Source organism: Staurois parvus, unplaced genomic scaffold, assembly GCF_062004578.1.
Source record: "Staurois parvus isolate SC_StPar_1 unplaced genomic scaffold, SC_StPar_1.0 ptg002258l, whole genome shotgun sequence".
Lineage (NCBI taxonomy): Eukaryota > Metazoa > Chordata > Amphibia > Anura > Ranidae > Staurois > Staurois parvus.
In genome coordinates this window covers 464,298-483,242 of record NW_028320054.1, presented here as the reverse complement: position 1 = coordinate 483,242, position 18,945 = coordinate 464,298, and the positions used below count along the sequence as shown (strand labels likewise).

Below are 18,945 nucleotides of genomic sequence, written 5' to 3'. Positions count from 1 at the left end.
GGAAGAGGTGATTGGCTCTTGCAGTTGACTGTCAAGACCTGGGTGGAGGAGCAGGGGCTTGGCTTGTCAGGTGTTGTGTGTTCAATGGAAACACACAGCCCCAGCTGGGAGACCGTATGCACAGGTGTCTCTTTAGCAGTAACTACTTAAGGGAGACACCTGCAAACACGAGCAGGGTGCAGTGGCTGTGGGACCAGCCACCTAAGGAAAAATACAAAAATTCAAGGAAGCAGACTATACAGTGGGGCAAAAAAGTATTTAGTCAGCCACCAATTGTGCAAGTTCTCCCACTTAAAAAGATGAGAGAGGCCTGTAATTGGCATCATAGGTGGACCTCAACTATGAGAGACAAAATGAGAAAACAAATCCAGACAATCACATTGGCTGATTTGGAAATAATTTATTTGCAAATTATGGTGGAAAATAACTATTTGGTCAATATGAAAAGTTAATGTCAATACTTTGTTATATATTCTTTGTTGGCAATGACAGAGGTCAGACGTTTCCTGGAAGTCTTCACAAGGTTGGCACACACTGTTGCTGGTATGTTGGCCCATCCTCCATGCAGATCTCCTCTAGAGCAGTGATGATTTGGGGCTGTCGCTGGGTAACACGGACTTTCAACTCCCTCCAAAGGTTTTCTATGGGGTTGAGATCTGGAGACTGGCTAGGCCACTCCAGGACCTTGAAATGCTTCTTATGAAGCCACTCCTTCGTTGCCCGGGCGGTATGTTTGGGATCATTGTCATGTTGGAAGACCCAGCCACGTTTCATCTTCAATGCCTTTGCTGATGGAAGGAGGTTTGCACTCAAAATCTCACGATACATGGCCCCATTCATTCTGTCCTGTACATGGATCAGTCGTCCTGGTCCCTTTGTGGAGAAACAGCCCCAAAGCATGATGTTGCCACCCCCATGCTTCACAGTAGGTATGGTGTTCTTTGGATGCAACTCAACATTCTCTCTCCTTTAAACACGACGAGTTGTGTTTCTACCAAACAGTTCTATTTTGGTTTCATCTGACCATATGACATTCTCCCAATCCTCTTCTGGATCATCCAAATGCTCTCTAGCAAACATCAGACGGGCCAGGACATGTACTGGCTTAAGAAGGGGGACACATCTGGCACTGCAGGATCTGAGTCCCTGGCGGCGTAGTGTGTTACTGATGGTAGCCTTTGTTACGTTGGTCCCAGCTCTCTGCAGGTCATTCACTAGGTCCCCCCGTGTGGTCCTGGGATTTTCGCTCACCGTTCTTCTGATCATTTTGACCCCACGGGGTGAGATCTTGCGTGGAGCCCCAGATGGAGGGAGATTATCAGTGGTCTTGTATGTCTTCCATTTTCTAATTATTGCTCCCACAGTTGATTTGTTCACACCAAGCTGTTTGCCTATTGCAGATTCAGTCTTCCCAGCCTGGTGCAGGTCTACAATTTTGTTTCTGGTGTCCTTCGACAGCTCTTTGGTCTTCACCATAGTGGAGTTTGGAGTGTGACTGTTTGAGGTAGTGGACAGGTGTCTTTTATACTGATAACAAGTTCAAACAGGTGCCATTGATACAGGTAATGAGTGCAGGACAGAGGAGCCTCTTAAAGAAGAAGGTCCAGGTCTGTGAGAGCCAGAAATCTTGCTTGTTTGCAATTTATGGTGGAAAATAAGTATTTGGTCACCTACAAATAAATTCTTTCCAAATCAGCCAATGTAATTGTCTGGATTTTTTTTCTCATTCTGTCTCTCATAGTTGAGGTCTACCTATGATGCCAATTACAGGCCTCTCTCATCTTTTTAAGTGGGAGAACTTGCACAATTGGTGGGGGACTAAATACTTTTTTGCCCCACTGTACATAATGGATTTTCTTGAATTACATTTACAAAAAAGGTAGGATTTAGTATGACTTTATGGAAGGATATGTACATTTGTTCTCAATATACAGTACAGAGTTCACTTTTCACACTGTGTATATGATGGACGTGTTATGTGTTCTTGTACTCACCTATACAGGCAACAGTGGGAGGAGTCCATTCCGGGGAGGCATGGGGGTTGTTACAACTCATTGAGCTAAATGTTGGATAATATCCAGATTTACACCGTATTGTTATCCTGTCTCCCTTCTTATACTCCATGTTCATAAAGAGACTGCCCACATTGTCTATGTTGGGCTTCTTACACTGAGCTGTGGAAGAAGGAGATAAAAGCAGATGATTATACATTACATGCAGTGTGAGGAGTAAAGTGATTGTGTGTGATGGGACAGATCCATTGATGGGACCTTTCAGTGGTCTATGGACCATGGTCTGACCTCCTCATTATGGGAGGTTCCTGGGATCTGTCTGCAGTATTCTATGGAGACAATTACTAGAACATTCATAAGGAAGCCATCAGTATGGAGCAGATTATGGAGGAATCCTGATACTGCGGGAACCCATCACCTGCCCCCTCCTAGGACATGTGGGTTATTGAAGTGAACATTTTATTTATATATCCATCAGGTATCTTAGAAAATCCTTGAAATACAATTTTATTTCCATTAGAGATTATTCAGACTGAGCATTTTACCTTAGTTTCTCAGTGTTCTTTGTCAGAGTTTAGCTGTATTTTCAGTGACGTCACTCTGGGGTATGGTATGAAGAGTATTGATGATCATAGAGGCCCGGGTTTGATTCAGGGGCTGTGTTGTGACCCATGCTGAAAACCTGATAAACCGAAACTTTTCTGCGAACCCTGTAAAGTCTATGGAGGGCAAATTCTGCTATGAAGTTAGGGACCTCAATGGAGAAAAACCAATGTGTGTACTGGAGGTGGTATCTCTCTGAGGAAAGACATATTTGTGAGTTCTGGAGGTGGGATCTCACTGGGGGAAGACCAGTGTGTGTGGTGGAGGTGGGTTCTCACTGGGGGAAGACCAATGTGTGTACTGGAGGTAGGATCTCATTTGGGAAAGACCATGTGTATGCTGGAGGTGGGATCTCACTGGAGAATGGCCAATGTGTGCACTGGAGGTGGGATCTCACTAATTGAGAATAACCAATGTGTGTGCTGTAGATGTGATCTCACTGGGGAAAGACCAACATGTACTCTGGTGTTGGGATCTCACTAGACAAGGACACGTGTGTGCTGGAGGTGGGATATCATTGGGGAAAGACCTATGTGTATGCTGCAGGTTGTATCTCACTGGGAAAAGACCTACAGTTGCAAGAAAAAGTATGTGAACCCCTTGGGATTACGTGGAGTTTTGCATGAATTGGGCATAAAATGTGCTCTGAACGTCATCTAAGTCACAACAATAGAAGAACACAGTCTGCTGAACATAATACTACACAAACATTAGATGTTGCCATGGTTTAATTGCACATGACATGTAAACATTCACAGTGCAGGGAGGAAAAAGTATGTGAAGCCCTAGCTTAATGACTTCTCCCAGAACTAATTGGAGCCAGGAGTGAGCCAACCTTGACTCCAATCAGTGTGATGATATTGGATGTGTTGCTGACAGCTGTCCTGCCCTTAAAAAACACACACCTGTTTTGGGTTTACTGGTTTCAAGAAGCACTGTCTGATGTGAACCATGCCTCGCAGAAAAGAGCTCTCAGAAGACCTACGATCAAGAATTGTTGACTTGCATCAAGCTGGAAAGGGTTACAAAAGTATCTCCAAAAGCCTTGATGTTCATGTGTCCACGGTAAGACAGACTGTCTACAAATGGAGAAAGTTTAGCACTGTTGCTACTCTCCCTAGGTGTGGTCGTCCTGTAAAAATGACTGCAAGAGCACAGCGCAGAATGCTGCATGAGGTAAAGAAGAATCCCAGAGTGTCAGCTAAAGACCTACAGAAATCTCTGGCACATGCTAACATTTTGTTGACACATCTACAATAAGGAAAACATTAAACAAGAATGGAGTACATGGGAGGACACCACGGAGGAAGCCATTGCCGTCCAAAAAGAATATTGCAGCACGTTTGAAGTTTGCAAAAGAGCACCTGGATGTTCCACAGCACTACTGGCAAAATATACTGTGGACAGATGACACCAAGATTGAGTTGTTTGGGAAGAACACACAACACTATGTGTGGAGAAAAAAAGGCACAGCACACCAACATCAAAACCTCATCCCCACTGTAAAACATGGCGGAGGGAGCATCATAGTTTGGGGCTGCTTTGCTGCCTCAGGGCCTGGACGGATTGTTGTCATTGATGGGAAAATGAATTCCAGAGTTTATCAAGACATTTTGCAGGAAAACGTACAACCATCTGTCCGCCAACTGAAGCTCCGCAGAGGATGGGTGATGCAACAGGACAATGACCCAAAGCATACAAGTAATTCAACAAAACAATGGCTGCAACAGCACAGAATACGCCTTCTGGAGTGGCCCAGTCAGAGTCCTGACCTCAACCCGATTGAAATGCTGTGGCATGACCTTAAGAGAGCGATTCACACCAGACATCCCAAGAATATTGCTACACTGAAACAGTTTTGTGAAGAGGAGTGGTCCAAAATGACTCCAGATCGTTGTGCAGGTCTGATCTGCAACTACAGGAAATGTTTGGTTGAGGTTATTGCTGCCAAAGGAGGGTCAACCAGTTATTAAGTCCAAAGGTTCACATACTTTTTCCTCCCTGCACTGTGAATGTTTACATGTTATGTGCAATTAAACCATGGCAACATCTAATGTTTGTGTAGTATTATGTTCAGCAGACTGTGTTCTTCTATTGTTGTGACTTAGATGACGTTCAGAGCACATTTTATGCCCAATTCATGCAAAACTCCACATAATCCCAAGGGGTTCACATACTTTTTCTTGCAACTGTAACTGTGTATGCTGGGATTGGCTCTTACTGGGAAAAGACCAATGTGTATACTAGAGGTAGGATTTCTCTGGGGAAAGACCAATGTGTGTTCTGGAAGTGGGATCTCACTGGAGAAAGGCCAGTGTTTGTGCTGTAGGTGGGATCTCACTGGAGGAAGACTAATGTATATTTTGGGGATGGGATCTCACTGAGAGAAGACAAATGCATATTTTAGAGTGGGATCTCACTGGAGAAAGGCTAATGGGTGTGTTGGAGGAGGAGTCAAACTATAGAAAGACCATTTTTATAGCAGTAGAGAGCCTCTCACCGACCAGCAGGATAAGTACACATTTTTCTTAAATTAAATAAAAAAGTTTGGCTTTATATGACTTTAAGGAAGTCAATTTGTTCTGAATATATTGTTCATAGTTCAGTTCTCATGCTGCATATATAATGGAAGTGTCCTGTGTTGTACTCACCTATACAGGTAATAGTGGGAGGAGTCCACTCCTGGGAGGTGCGGGGGTTTTCACATTTCATTATTTCAGATGTTGGATGATATCCAGATTTACATTTTACTTCTATCGATTCTCCCTTAACATAATGCTTCTTGTTTAAATAGAAACTGGACATATTTCCAATGGTTGGCTTTCTACAGTAACCTATAAAACAAGATAAAACCATATCATTGTACATTTTACACAGTGTAAGGAGTAAAGTGATTGTGTGTGATATGATGGATCCTTTGATGGGACCTTTCAGTGGTCTATAGACCATGGTCTGACCTCCTCATTATGGGGGGTTCCTGGGATCTGTCTGCAGTATTCTATGAAGACAATTACTAGAACATTCATCAGGAAGCCATCAGTATGGAGCAGATTATGGAGGAGTCCTGATATTGTGGGGTGCCATGACTTGCCCCCTGCTGTGACATGTAGGTTATTTAAGTGAACATTTTATTTATATATCCATCAGGTGTCATAGACTATCATTGAAATATAATTTTATTTTTTTTGAAGGTGATATAGACTGAGTGTTTCTCCTTATTTTACCAGTTTTCTTTGCCGCAATTTAACCTAACCAACCTATACTGCAGGTTAGTGCAGTATAGTGGCAGGTTAGTGCAGTATAGAGGACGGTTAAGGCAGTACAGTGGCAGGTTAGGGCAGTACAGTGGCAGGTTAGAGCAGTACAGTGGCAGGTTAGGGCAGTATAGTGGAAGGTTAGGGTATTACAGTGGAAGGTTAGGGCAGTATAGTGGAAGGTTAGGGCAGTATAGTGGAAGGTTAGGGCAGTACAGTGGCAAGTTAGTGCAGCATAGTGGCAGGTTAGCGCAGTATAGAGGACGGTTAAGGCAGTATAGAGGACGGTTAAGGCAGTACAGTGGCAGGTTAGGGCAGTACAGTGGAAGCTTAGGGCAGTACAGTGGAAGCTTAGGGCAGTACAGTGGAAGCTTAGGGCAGTACAGTGGCAGGTTAGGGCAGTACAGTGGCAGGTTAGGGCAGTACAGTGGAAGGTTAGGGTAGTATAGTGACAGGTTAGGGCAGTACAGTGGAAGGTTAGGGTAGTATAGTGACAGGTTAGGGCAGTACAGTGGAAGGTTAGGGCAGTACAGTGGCAGGTTAGGGCAGTACAGTGACAGGTTAGGGCAGTACAATGGAAGGTTAGGGCAGTACAGTGGAAGGTTAGGGTAGTATAGTGACAGGTTAGGGCAGTACAGTGGAAGGTTAGGGCAGTACAGTGGCAGGTTAGGGCAGTATAGTGGAAGGTTAGGGCAGTACAATGGAAGGTTAGGGCAGTACAGTGGAAGGTTAGGGTAGTATAGTGACAGGTTAGGGCAGTACAGTGGAAGGTTAGGGCAGTATAGTGGAAGGTTAGGGCAGTATAGTGGAAGGTTAGGGTAGTACAGTGGCAGGTTAGGGCAGTAGAATGGCAGGTTAGGGCAGTAGAATGGCAGGTTAGGGCAGTAGAGTGGCAGGTTAGGGCAGTAGAGTGGCAGGTTAGGGCAGTAGAGTGGCAGGTTAGGGCAGTAGAGTGGCAGGTTAGGGCAGTAGAGTGGCAGGTTAGGGCAGTAGAATGGCAGGTTAGGACAGTATAGTGGCAGGTTAGGGCAGTAGAGTGGAAGCTTAGGGCAGTACAGTGGCAGGTTAGGGCAGTACAGTGGCAGGTTAGGGCAGTATAGTGGCAGGTTAGGGCAGTATAGTGGAAGGTTAGGGTAGTACAGTGGCAGGTTAGGGCAGTAGAATGGCAGGTTAGGGCAGTAGAGTGGCAGGTTAGGGCAGTAGAGTGGCAGGTTAGGGCAGTAGAATGGCAGGTTAGGGCAGTAGAATGGCAGGTTAGGGCAGTAGAGTGGCAGGTTAGGGCAGTAGAATGGCAGGTTAGGGCAGTATAGTGGCAGGTTAGGGCAGTAGAGTGGAAGCTTAGGGCAGTACAGTGGCAGGTTAGGGCAGTAGAGTGGCAGGTTAGGGCAGTATAGTGGCAGGTTAGGGCAGTATAGTGGCAGGTTAGGGCAGTACAGTGGCAGGTTAGGGCAGTACAGTAGAAGGTTAGGGCAGTACAGTAGAAGGTTAGGGCAGTATAGTGGAAGGTTAGGGTAGTACAGTGGCAGGTTAGGGCAGTATAGTGGCAGGTTAGGGTATTACAGCGGCAGTTTAGGGTAGTATAGTGGCAGGTTAGGGTATTACAGCGGCAGTTTAGGGTAGTATAGTGGCAGGTTAGGGTAGTATAGTGGCAGGTTAGGGCAGTATAGTGGCAGGTTAGTATAGTTGTCACGGTCTGGGTCAGGTTCAGAGACCAGTTGCTATAGCAGTGTTAAGGCTTACCTGAAACCAGCAGGATAGGTACACAGGCAGGTCACCCTGGGAATGACACAGGCTCACCTGAGGTGCGGGGTCTAAGCACTAACCGGTTTTCACCAGAGCTCCTAATGGTGGAGATGGATTTGGCTGTGTGTTGGTACCAGGTCGCAGATCTCAGGATCACCCCATCAGGGAATGAACAAACCGGAAACCAGTAGCAGATCGAACAAGTTAAGGATCAAGCAGAAGCGGAGTCAGTCAACAAGCCAAGGGTCGGTCACAAACGGTAGTAGATGAGGATGAGGCAAAATCGTAGTCCAGGAACAAGCCAAAGGTCGGTAGCGAAGGTGTAGACGGCAGCAGGAGAGACAAGCGGGATATTGGCTGGAAGGCATAATAATCTGGCAACCAGGAAGTGCAGAGACATGGCTTTTATCAGGAAGTTCATGGGAGGAGCAAGAAGTTCAAGGTTCAAGAGAAAACAAGGAACAAGGCAGGATTGTCCAATAGATCAGGCAGAGTGTTGTCCAGCATCTCAGGTAGCTCAGTGAGAAGAGTTACTGCCTGACACAGTAGAAGTCCCAGGTTCAAGTCCAGGCCCTGACAGCAGTGTTGTGGCAGGTTAGTGCAGTGTAGTGGCGGGTTAGGGAAGCGTAGTGGCAGGTTATGGCAGTGTAGTGGCAGGTCAGAGTGGGTGATAAAGTGGCAGTATAGTGGAAGGTTAGGGTAGTACAGAGGCAGGTTAGCGCAGTATAGTGGCAGGTTAGTGGAACTTGCAGAAGACTGGAACCAGGTCATAGTTCCCAGCAGGGCTGCATCTAGCCTGTCTGATGTGGGGGTGCAGTAAAAAATGTCAGGGGGGAAGAGGATATTAGGTCAGCAAGGCAGTGTACAGAGGGTCACCAGGGCAGAGATAGAGCCATAAGATTATAGGGCAATGCACAGAGACCATTAGCTTGTAAGGCAGTGTACAGGGATCTGCAGGGCAGAGGATAGGGGTCAGTATAGTGGCAGGTTAGGTTAGGGTAGTAGAGTATTAGGCTAGAGCAGTATGTGTTGTCATGGTGTTACCTCATGATTTGCAATCAAAGACTTGCAGGCTGCTGTTTTCTCCTCCACTTTGCTCTTCTTCAGCTGCTAGATTAACCTCAGTAAAGGGGTCTGCGAGGGGGAGCAGAGGCAGCCACACCTCCAGCTCCGCCCACCAACTCTGGCTGCCTTGGGAGTCATTGTAGATCCTCATGGGACAACCTAAGCAGATTAGATGACTGGGGAGTGTTATAGGCCACCTCCCCACCTCGTTGTATATACAAAGCGGCACAGACAGGGGAAATTCACCTGTCTGAAGCAATGGTTCAGCGGCAAGGCACAATCTCCAGTGTGGAGGAGGGCGAATGTTGGCTTTGGGGGGGGGGCGTGACTGAAATCTGGGGGGCATAGCACACCCCTGCACCCCCCTAGATCCGGCCATGGTTCCCAGGCATGCCCAGATGCAGAGACCACTCATATGTGCAGAGTACAGATGGCAGGAAACGAGCCGAGGTATGGGCACACAACAGGCAAGTAAAACCAGTAGACCAGGGGTCTCCAAACTTTATAAAAAAGGGCCGGTTTACTGGCTTTCAGACTTAAGGGGGGCTGGACTGTAGCCTTTGGGAGTAGAAATTATCCTGCGCTTTTGGGAGTAAACAATGCATCTTTGGCATTAGAGGGAGGAATAGTGCCCTATTCTTGGTGTAAGTTAGCAAAATAGTGTCCTCATCATTGGTGTCAGTGGGAAGAATTGAGCCCCATTGTTAGTGTCAGTTGGAGGAATAGTGCCTCATGGTTTGTTTCAGTGAGAGGAATAGTGCCCAATTGTTGTTGTAAATGGGAGGAATAGTGCCCCATCATAGGTGTCAATGGGAGGGTTAGTGCCCCATCATTGGTGTCAGTGGGAGGAATAGTGCCCCATCATTGGTATCAGTGGGAGGAATAGTGCCCCATCATAGATGTCAATGGGAGGAATAGTGCCCCATCATAGGAGTCAGTGGAAGGATAAGTGCCCCATCATAAGTGTCAATGGGAGGAATAATGCCCCATCGTAGGTGTCAATGGGAGGAGTAGTGCTCCATCATTGGTGTCAATGGGAGGAATAGTGCCCCATCGTAGGTGTCACTGGGAGGAGTAGTGCTCCATCATTGGTGTCAATAGGAGGAGTAGTGCTCCATCATTGGTGTCAATGGGAGGAATAGTACCCCATCGTAGGTGTCAATGGGAGTAATAGTGCCCTATTCTTGGTGTAAGTTGGAGAAATAGTTTCCTCATCGTTGGGGTCAGTGGGAAGAATAGAGCCCCATTGTTGGTGTCAGTGGGAGGAATAGTGCCTCATAGTTTGTTTCAATTAGAGGAGTTGTGCTCCATCATTGGTGTCAATAGGAGGAATACTGCGCCATCGTAGGTGTCAATAGGAGGAATACTGCGCCATCGTAGCTGTCAATGGGAGGAATACTGCACCATCGTAGGTGTCAATGGGAGGAATAGTGTCTGTTGTTGATATCCGTAGCAGGAATTATGCCCCCTTGTTGGTGTCAGTGAGAGGAATAGGGTCTTGTATCAGTGGGAGAAAAAGTGCCCCAAGGATAAGAGCAAGCAAAGGGCCGCATCCGGTCCCCGGGCTGTAGTTTGGAGACCACTGCGGTAGATGAAACCGGGGTGTGTACACAGGAAGTCGGACATGGGATTCAGGTAATACCTAGGAAAGCAGGAGCACGGAGAAACTAGGAAGTTACTCAGGCAATGTGGGCTGCAATGAGCATGTCCTCTACACAGGGAAGCAGACTGGGAAGCGGGCCAGGAAGTGATGGAAGGGAAATGGATAGAAATCTACAGCAGAGCGGATGACGCCCATTGGAGAACACAGAAGCCAGCAGCACATGTGAATGGAATCACAGGTCTAGCAGAACCACTAACAGTAACCAGAATCCAGTGCTCAAATCTCTCTTGCGGCATGGAATCGTACAATTGCAGAGGTGCCGCCCTTGATAGATTGGGGAATCTTGATACTAGCAGAAAAAAACAAAATAGGGCGCACTCTCCTCGTGCATTAACGCAATAACCAAAAATGTATTAAAAAGATTCAAAAACATACTCACAAGCCATAAACGGTCATAAAAATAGAGACAAGAAGTCAAAGGTGCCAATCGTGGACAGCATTCGTCCTCGGGAAGGGAGTTTGACTCCCGAAACACGTTAGCACTTTACCCAAGGACGCATGCTGTCCATGATTGGCACCTTTGACTTCTTGTCTCTATTTTTATGACCTTTTATGGATTGTGAGTATGTTTTTGCATCTTTTTTAATACATTTTTGGTTATTGCGTTAATGCACGAGGAGAGTGGACCTGTTTTTGTTTTTTTTTCTGCTAGCAGAACTACTGCTGTAAGGATGATAGAATTTCACAGATGGGGGGGAGTGTCCAAGATGGTGACTGGAGCGGCTGCTTGATCGAGAGCTCTGGTGCCCTACAGTATAATCTGCCACCATATGGGCGGTAGCGGGTTCTAAAAGGCCACTGGAGGTCCTGCGGCCCCTGCCTGACACTTGAGGAGGGGTGGTGGGTGCTTTTGTCCCTCCCACGGAACTCCGACTGTTTGCGGCCTACCGTGGCCTGTGAAGCCGCGGTCTTTCCCGCTGTTGCGGCTGGAGCGAGACACCTCCACCCCGCCCCCTGCTATCGGGCCCGCTCCTGGGGCAGTCTGTGTGGGGCCCCCTCGCCTCTACATTGGCTCCGGGGATCATGCCAGGACTGTGCATTCTGCAATAGGGCCTGGAGGCCCACCGTGGTGGATGAGCGACCCCGACAGGCCTGGAGGCCTATCCCATCTGCCCCCTTTCTTTAGAGGGTGAACTGGCCCTCTGGCGGGCCTTCATTGCTGCCGTCCACCTGGCCTGGCTGTCGCAGATCCACACGCCCCACCAGATGCTGTGATTCTGGGGCCTACGCTCTCTATGCCTGGGACTTCATCACCCTAAGGAAGGTATTGTTACAGTTACGATTTCAGCCTATACCTACCCCTCCCCCTCCATTGTGACAATCTGTTCTACAATTTAAAGTCTATGGCGGGTTGCATGAGGTGCTCCGCAGCAATAGTTCTTATGTAAACACAACCCCGCTGGGGGACACGCACGCTTAGCCAGGGAAGATGACCATTTGATCTCCCTGCGCCGCACCACCGGAACATCTACCTCGGCAATAGGGCTTCTACACCCCTGCGTATAATCACAACCGGTTGTGGGTGCTTGTGAAATACCTGGGCTTCGCCTAAAAATGCATCGTACCCCACACACCAAACCCAAACACCAGGCCCAGCAGCAATCTCCTCTGTATAGCCACACTGCCAAGATAATGCCCAGCCCCCAGAGCCTGATGATGTCATGCAGCTTACTGGGGATCCGGAGTCGGATGGCGATAGTCAGCAGCAATTCCCCTCGGGACTGACCGGCCCCCTTGAACAAAACCCTGAAGCCTTGCTACACAAATTCCGCACCATAGTGCGGGAGGGGATCACAGTTGCCGCTCATAAATTATCTTCTGATCTGGTAAGAGGCCTAAAAGAATTGGGTCACCGTGCCCATCAATTAGAACAACGTATGGATCTGGCGACTACAGTCTTGGAGGGTCATGAACAGGAGGTGGATGATCTGCATGCTGAGCTGGACACTTTAAAAGATAAATTGGAAGATGCTGAGAATAGGGTCCGCAGAGACACCCTCTGGATCCGCGGGGTTCCTGAGGTAATCACTGATCTACAGGGTACAGCTACCGTTTTCTTCCAGGAACTGGCTCCTGAGATTCCCTTGGAGCGACTGGAATTTGACCGTATCCATAGAGCTTTAGCTCCTAAACCCTCAGAGGGCCCTCCCAGGGACATAATCATTAAATTCCACTTTTACCGCACCAAAGAGCGTCTACTACAGGCGGCTCGGAATCATCCAGCTCTGGAATTTCAGGGTAACTCCATTCAGCTGTTTGCGGATTTGTCTCCAGTTACAATTGCGAAACGTCGTACCCTGAGACCCTACCTTCAGATTCTACAATCAGCTGATATCAAATTCAGATGGGGCTTTCCTTTCAAGCTCTCTTTCTCCTTTCAAGGTCATCAGTTCCAAGCTTCTTCACCTGCGGATCTTCGCCGCCACTTTCAGAAACTGAAACTGGAATTGCCACGCTCCCAGACTGAGGAGGCTACAGTTTCCGCGGGGCTCCCAGTCTTCAAGTAAATCATCTCCTCCAAGCCAGAGTATCTCTCAGGCTCTTCGATCTTTACAGGCCCAGCGTTTCCAGGAAGTTTCTGCGAGATGACATTCTGTGTCCGGTTGGGTATTCACATTTGTTTTTTTTTTACTTTTTAAGATGCGGGTGACACTGCCCGCAGGTGTTCCTATGCAGCTATGCCATGTAGCACTTTTTTAGCTGCAGCCAATGCCTAAATAACCATGTTAGTTCTGTATAGATGCTTCTATATTATTATTATACAGTATTTATAATTTATAGTTCGCTCAGCACTGTACATTACAAAGGGGGACAGAACATGTGACAGAACAATACCAATACAATGCAAAACATGAGGGGATCGAGGGCCCTGCTCCTTGGAGCTTACAATCTAGGAGGGAGGGGATAGTGGCACAGGAGGAGATAGCTGTGGGGGATGGAGTGGTAGGAAGAGTGGAGGAGGTCGGCAAGTTAGCAGGGGGTGGGGTAGGCTTCCCTGAAGAGATGGGTTTTCAGGGTGCGCCTAAAGGAGAGGAGAGTAGGTGATAATCTGATGAGTTGGGGCAGGGAGTTCCAGAGGATGGGTGACACCCTGGAGAAGTCCTGGAGGCGGGCATGGGAGGAGGAGACCAGGGAACTAGAGAGAAGGAGGTCTTGTGAGGAGCGGAGTGTGCGTGCTGGGTGGTACTTGGATATTAGGTCAGTGATGTAGTTCGGGGCAGTATGGTGGACGGCTTTGAACGTCAGTGTTAGGATTTTGAATTTGATCCGTTGCGCAATCGGAAGCCAGTGGAGGGATTGGCAGAGGGGGGTGGCGGAGACAGAGCGGTTGGAAAGGTGAATGAGTCTGGCAGCCGTATTCAGGATCGACTGAAGCGGGGATAGCCAGCGGCGAGGCAGGCCAGTGAGGATATATATATGTTATTGTTGATAGGCAGAACTAGCGGTGGATCTCAGGCCGCGGGTGTGACTCTGTTCACTGGGCAGGCCCGTGAGCGGTCTCACTCCTCCAGTTATTTTGGAGTTTCCTCATTTTTGAGGTTCTAACCGACTGAGATTCCTGTTGCCTTACGAGTCACTTATAGACCACTTATTCGTGGGTATATTAGCCTAAGTTGTTTGCGTAGTATTTTCTAGTCTTCACTAAGTCGAGTTGTTCCGGTGGACTATTGTGTCCCCTTCTGAGCTGGCTACTGGTCTGGATTGGTGTCCTGCCAGCTACCCAGCCTCTTTGTGGGTATATCACCCACAGTTGATTATTATGATGTTTGTACTAATATTACTGTTTCACATGAATATTACTCATGTAGCAGATGGTTTCTTGTTTTCTTCCTTCTTTTCTTTGTCCCTTGTCTTGTTTGTTTTGTGTTTTTATAAAAAAATTTTCAGGGCTCTCGGGGATCATAGCGGATCTGATCTTTTTACCTTCCGATCGCCATGTCAATGAACTGGTTATCTTTGAATGTTCAGGGAACGAACTCTCCGCAAAAACGGGTAAAGATATTTAAGTTTCCCCGGGTTCGCCATGTAGATATTGCTTGTCTGCAGGAAACTTATTTCTCAACTACCTCCGCCCCAAAATATTTTGATGCACGCTACCCTCAGGTATTTCAGGCTACTAGACAAAGGAGAGTTCTTGTTGCTTTTCACAGCAAAACCCTATTTGTTTGTGTGAAGCGTATTGCTGACCCCAGTGGCAGGTATCTTTTATTACAGGGCACGATTCAGGGTATAGATGTCACAATAATGTCCTACTACGCTCCCAATGTCAAACCTGGACCTTTTCTATCACATATCTGCTCCCTCATGGCTATACATCAACGGGGTACCCTTTTGATGGCGGGAGATTCCAACTTAGTATTAAATCCCTCTCTAGAAAAATACCCTGCAGAGAATTCTAATTATTCCACGTCGGCAAAATCCTTCTCCCGTACGTTAGGTACCCATGACCTGGTAGATCTATGGCGTGAATTCCACCCCCGGGGGAAAGACTATACTTACTACTCTCACCCTCATCATTCTCATTCTAGAATTGACCACGCTTTTGTGTTGCGCAAACATCTCCCTTTGGTTCGCTCCGTCTCTATCCTCACAGTTTCATGGTCTGATCATGACCCCATTTTGGTGGTTTGTCGATCTCTCCTCTGTAAGCCAGCCTACTCCTCTTGGATTATGAATGACTCCCTACTTTTGCTTAAGGAGATTCAGGTGGAACTACAGCGCAAATCCCAAGCATATTTTCAGCTTTTCAGTCTCTTCTTCGGTTCCCTCGCATATATTGCCTATTCATCAGCAAAAACTCCTGTCTTTCATTTGAGGTTCTTCTCGACCCAGAATTAGTAAACAAATTTTATTTGCTCATAAGAGCGTGGGTGGGTTATCTGTCCCAAATCTTCAGTTTTACTATCTGGCGGCCAATATTGCCCCCTTAGCCCATCTCCATGCATCTCACCATTTTCCCTTTTGGGCTACTATAGACTTGATGGACTCCCACCCGATACCACTCTCTTCTTTGCAGTGGCTTCCTTCTACTTATCAACCTTCATCCCTTAGTCCGACGCTGATGCTAAACGCTTCGTCTTTGGGATTCTATTAAATATTCCGCTGGCCTCATCTCTGCCCACCTACCGTTGCTATGTTTGCTACTTAACCCATTATTCCCCCCAGGTCGTGATAATCCTGGACAGTTTGCTTGGTGGCAAGCAAATGGCTTCCATGATGTACATTCGATGCTATCTCCCACTCGAATACTCACCTTTGAAACTCTGCGCTCCTCTTATGATATCCCACTGCAGAAACATTTTGGCTACCTTCAACTCCGCCACTTTATAAATACCTTAATGCGGATGCACTCGGGACCCTACAGGTTGTCCCCCTTTGAAAGTCAATGTAGGCATAGACCCCATGCTCCGGGCTTAATCTCTCTGGTCTACTCTTCCATTATTTGTTATAGAACTCCTCCGGTCCGTTCTTATCAGCGTTGGCAGTCGGAACTCCGGGGCATTCTGGATCAACAGGATTGGCGGACCATGACCCAAGCGTTATCTAAATGCTCTAGGAATGTTATTCTAGAAAATGCCTATAAGGTTCGTTATAGATGGTATTACACGCCTGCTCGTCTGGCTCATTTTATCCCTACACATTTTCCGACTTGCTTTCGGGGCTGTCAACAGATAAGTACTATGGTCATATTTGGTGGACGTGCCCCAAGGTTTGCAGATTGTGGAGTTTATGCCCACCTCTGTACTATGTTTCACACAGACATGAAGTGCAACCCGTATGAAGTGCTTTTATTTAAACCATTAGTGGGCCTACTTCGTCCCGAACGGCAGCTGGCATCGCACCTATTCATGGCTACCAAGGTGACGATCGCGAGGGTTTGGAAGACTCCCCTCCTCAGCTTCGAGGCTGTCAAAAACCGGATGAACTTCATAATGGTTAACGAAAAACTGTCGGCTATACTGTTAGACACCCACACAAAATTCCTGCAGACATGGCATCCCTGGCTGAATATAGCCCAACCATCGAGATTCGACCAGTCCCTTCTGTTGATATAAAATTTACATTTTAGTTTTTTTTTTTCTTTTTTTTCTATTGCGATCCCCCTGGAGCCCTTTTTGTTTTTGTTTTCGTCTCCTTATTCTTCGTTCCTTTCTTTCCTTTTGTATAGTCTATTTTTATGCGATTTGTACTGATTGTGATTATTGTTTTGAGTGCCGCACCAGCAATACTATATCCTTATGCTGGACTCCATCGAGAGCCCTGCGTGTGGAATACCTATCTGCATTCAGAGAGGCTCCATCTCATATCTTCTCCACTTTCTGTATGCTGATATAGTGACAATTTGTCCTTAGAGTTTATATTGTCATTGGCCTCTAAATGTTTACCATTTTTGCAACTTATTGTTTTCTCCCTTTTTTTTCTCTTTTTCTGTACATGGCACTTAAATAAGCAGTTTATTTCTATGTCTCTCCATCAGTGCATATTCTGTAATATTTATCGAATACCTTGTATGTCTTTTTCCTGTTGGTCAATCCATCTGTTTTTTGACTGATTCTCTGCTCCTATCTATTCTATAATAAAATTCTTTGTAAAAGAATTTCACAAACAGGAAACCGCAGGAAAACCTTGACATCCTGATTACAATGATAGATGGAGATTTAAGCTAGGCTAGGGAAACAGACAACTGGGAAAAACATAATAAATGATAGTCTGTCCGGTTACATGACTCCTCATCCGAGAAACTCCGCACCCCAATTCCTCGTTGATGGGGACTGAGCTGAATACTGGTCCTCCAGGAGGTGCTTTGCTCCATCCTTATCTCTCCATTTAGGTTTGCTCCATACCTCCTTTAGTTACTGAGACGTTTCATTACTGGTTTTACTGGCCCGTTCAATTGCATTTGGGAGTCCTCGGGTCTAATACTGCCAATCCACCCCATTTTTTCTCTATCTCTTCTTCTTCTTCCTTCTTTCTTCTCTCTTCCTTCTTCTTCTCTCTTCCTTCTTCTCTCTTCTTTCTTCTTCTCTCTTCTTTCTTCTTCTCTCTTCTTTCTTCCTCATTCATCTTTCTTCTTCTCTCTATCTATTCTATCCCTTTCTCTTACGAGTATCTACTTTGACACTTCCGGTTGTATTGTCTACCCTCTCCTCGAGAGTAGGGGACAGTTGCTTTGTCTGATAGGCAGAAGTTACTTGTGAGAACTGTGATCTTGGTGCTGGATTGCTATAGCTGCCCTCCATACCTACACAAAACAATAGATTTGTTGCAGTTGTTGTAAAGAATTTCTCTTTATCTTTTATCCCCCACTTTTCCACTCCCTAATTTTTCTTTCTGTGGCCTGAAACCCCGATTTTATTTTTCCCCATTTAAATATATCTTCAACCTAAATTTGTTACTATTGTAATTTGGAAATTCTGATACATCTGAATCTCCCAATAATGAAAATTTTGCCTGAATTTTGATTGGGAATTTTGATTTTGATTGGGAACAAAACGGCTTACACACGTCTAGTAGGCCTGAATTTTGATTGGGAACAAAACGGCTTACACACGTCTAGTAGGGCTGGGGTCCTTCTCATGTGGCTTTGAGGACAACATTGAATATACACAAATCCTTTAGACTCCAGGCTTGGGGAACACCTTAAAGCTGCACACGGTGTTACAGAACAGTCCGATTTTCAGGGACAGTCTCAGCGACAGCATGCACAGAGGAACTGATTATTTCCTTGTACAATTATCTTGGGTTACATACAGCAGAAGCGCCCAAATCTGATTCATTTCATTTTATTCAATGTAGATAATATTTTTTGGGTGGTTTTAGCAGCAACGTGTATTTTTCCAACAAACAGTTATTGACACTTTGAAGAGAAGTCAGGGAAGTCTCCATGGGAAGATTGTAGATGATATCAGCATTAACTTTTGCCAGCTTGAGACTGACCCAGGTTGGAAGTGCTGTTAAACCTTCCAAGTCTTAGGAGAAGCCTTAAGAAGTCCTGGATGATTCTCACTCATCGAGGAGCCATAGACTTGTTCCCAAAGTTGCAACACCCAAGGCAAAATCCAGAGGGGATCTTCCTGGGAAACTTCAAGCCAGAGTCAAACTCAAGCTGAGAGGAAGCCTTTAGATTGCCTGGAACACAGTAAATGCCACTGTCTCATCTCCACCTTAAACTGTCTCCCTGCAACGCATTGACTTTCTGCTAACTTAGGGTAATTGCTACTGTCTCATCTCCATCTTAAACTGTCTCTCTTCAACGCATTGACTTTTGGCAAAACTCAGGATAATTAGTCTATATCTTTTTGTCTGTTTGTGGTGATTGATTCTTACCTCCTTTTGCCTTTCTGTGATCAGAGAATCAATAGATTTTTATGACTTTTGCCTGTGTCTGTGTGGCTGGTCTGGTTTTGACCAACCCCTAATTCATGTGATCCTTAGCAGTTCCTAATTGGGGCTAACAAGAGTTGCTCATTTGATCATCTCCCTATAAATTTAGACCAGCTTATGGGGGAGGTCACAGATGGGGGGGGGGGGGGGGCACAGTCACATTTTTCCTGCGTGAGTGCATTTTCTGCTGAGGTGTGAAGCAGCAGTTGAACACAGCAGT

The 18,945-nt window shown here is 46.3% G+C and overlaps 1 protein-coding gene across 1 annotated transcript in view; it reads right to left on the bottom strand.

Moving 5' to 3' along the window:
* The window catches only part of LOC149431448 (uncharacterized), a 116,465-nt gene that overhangs the window by 66,777 nt on the left and 30,743 nt on the right, over positions 1–18,945 (bottom strand). The window contains exons 6-7 of the mRNA XM_089665598.1: positions 5,267–5,449; positions 1,995–2,174 (exon numbers count right to left, since the gene is read on the bottom strand). Of these exons, the coding sequence (XP_089521724.1) occupies positions 1,995–2,174; positions 5,267–5,449 (363 nt within the window). The remainder of the gene's footprint in view (positions 1–1,994; positions 2,175–5,266; positions 5,450–18,945) is intronic.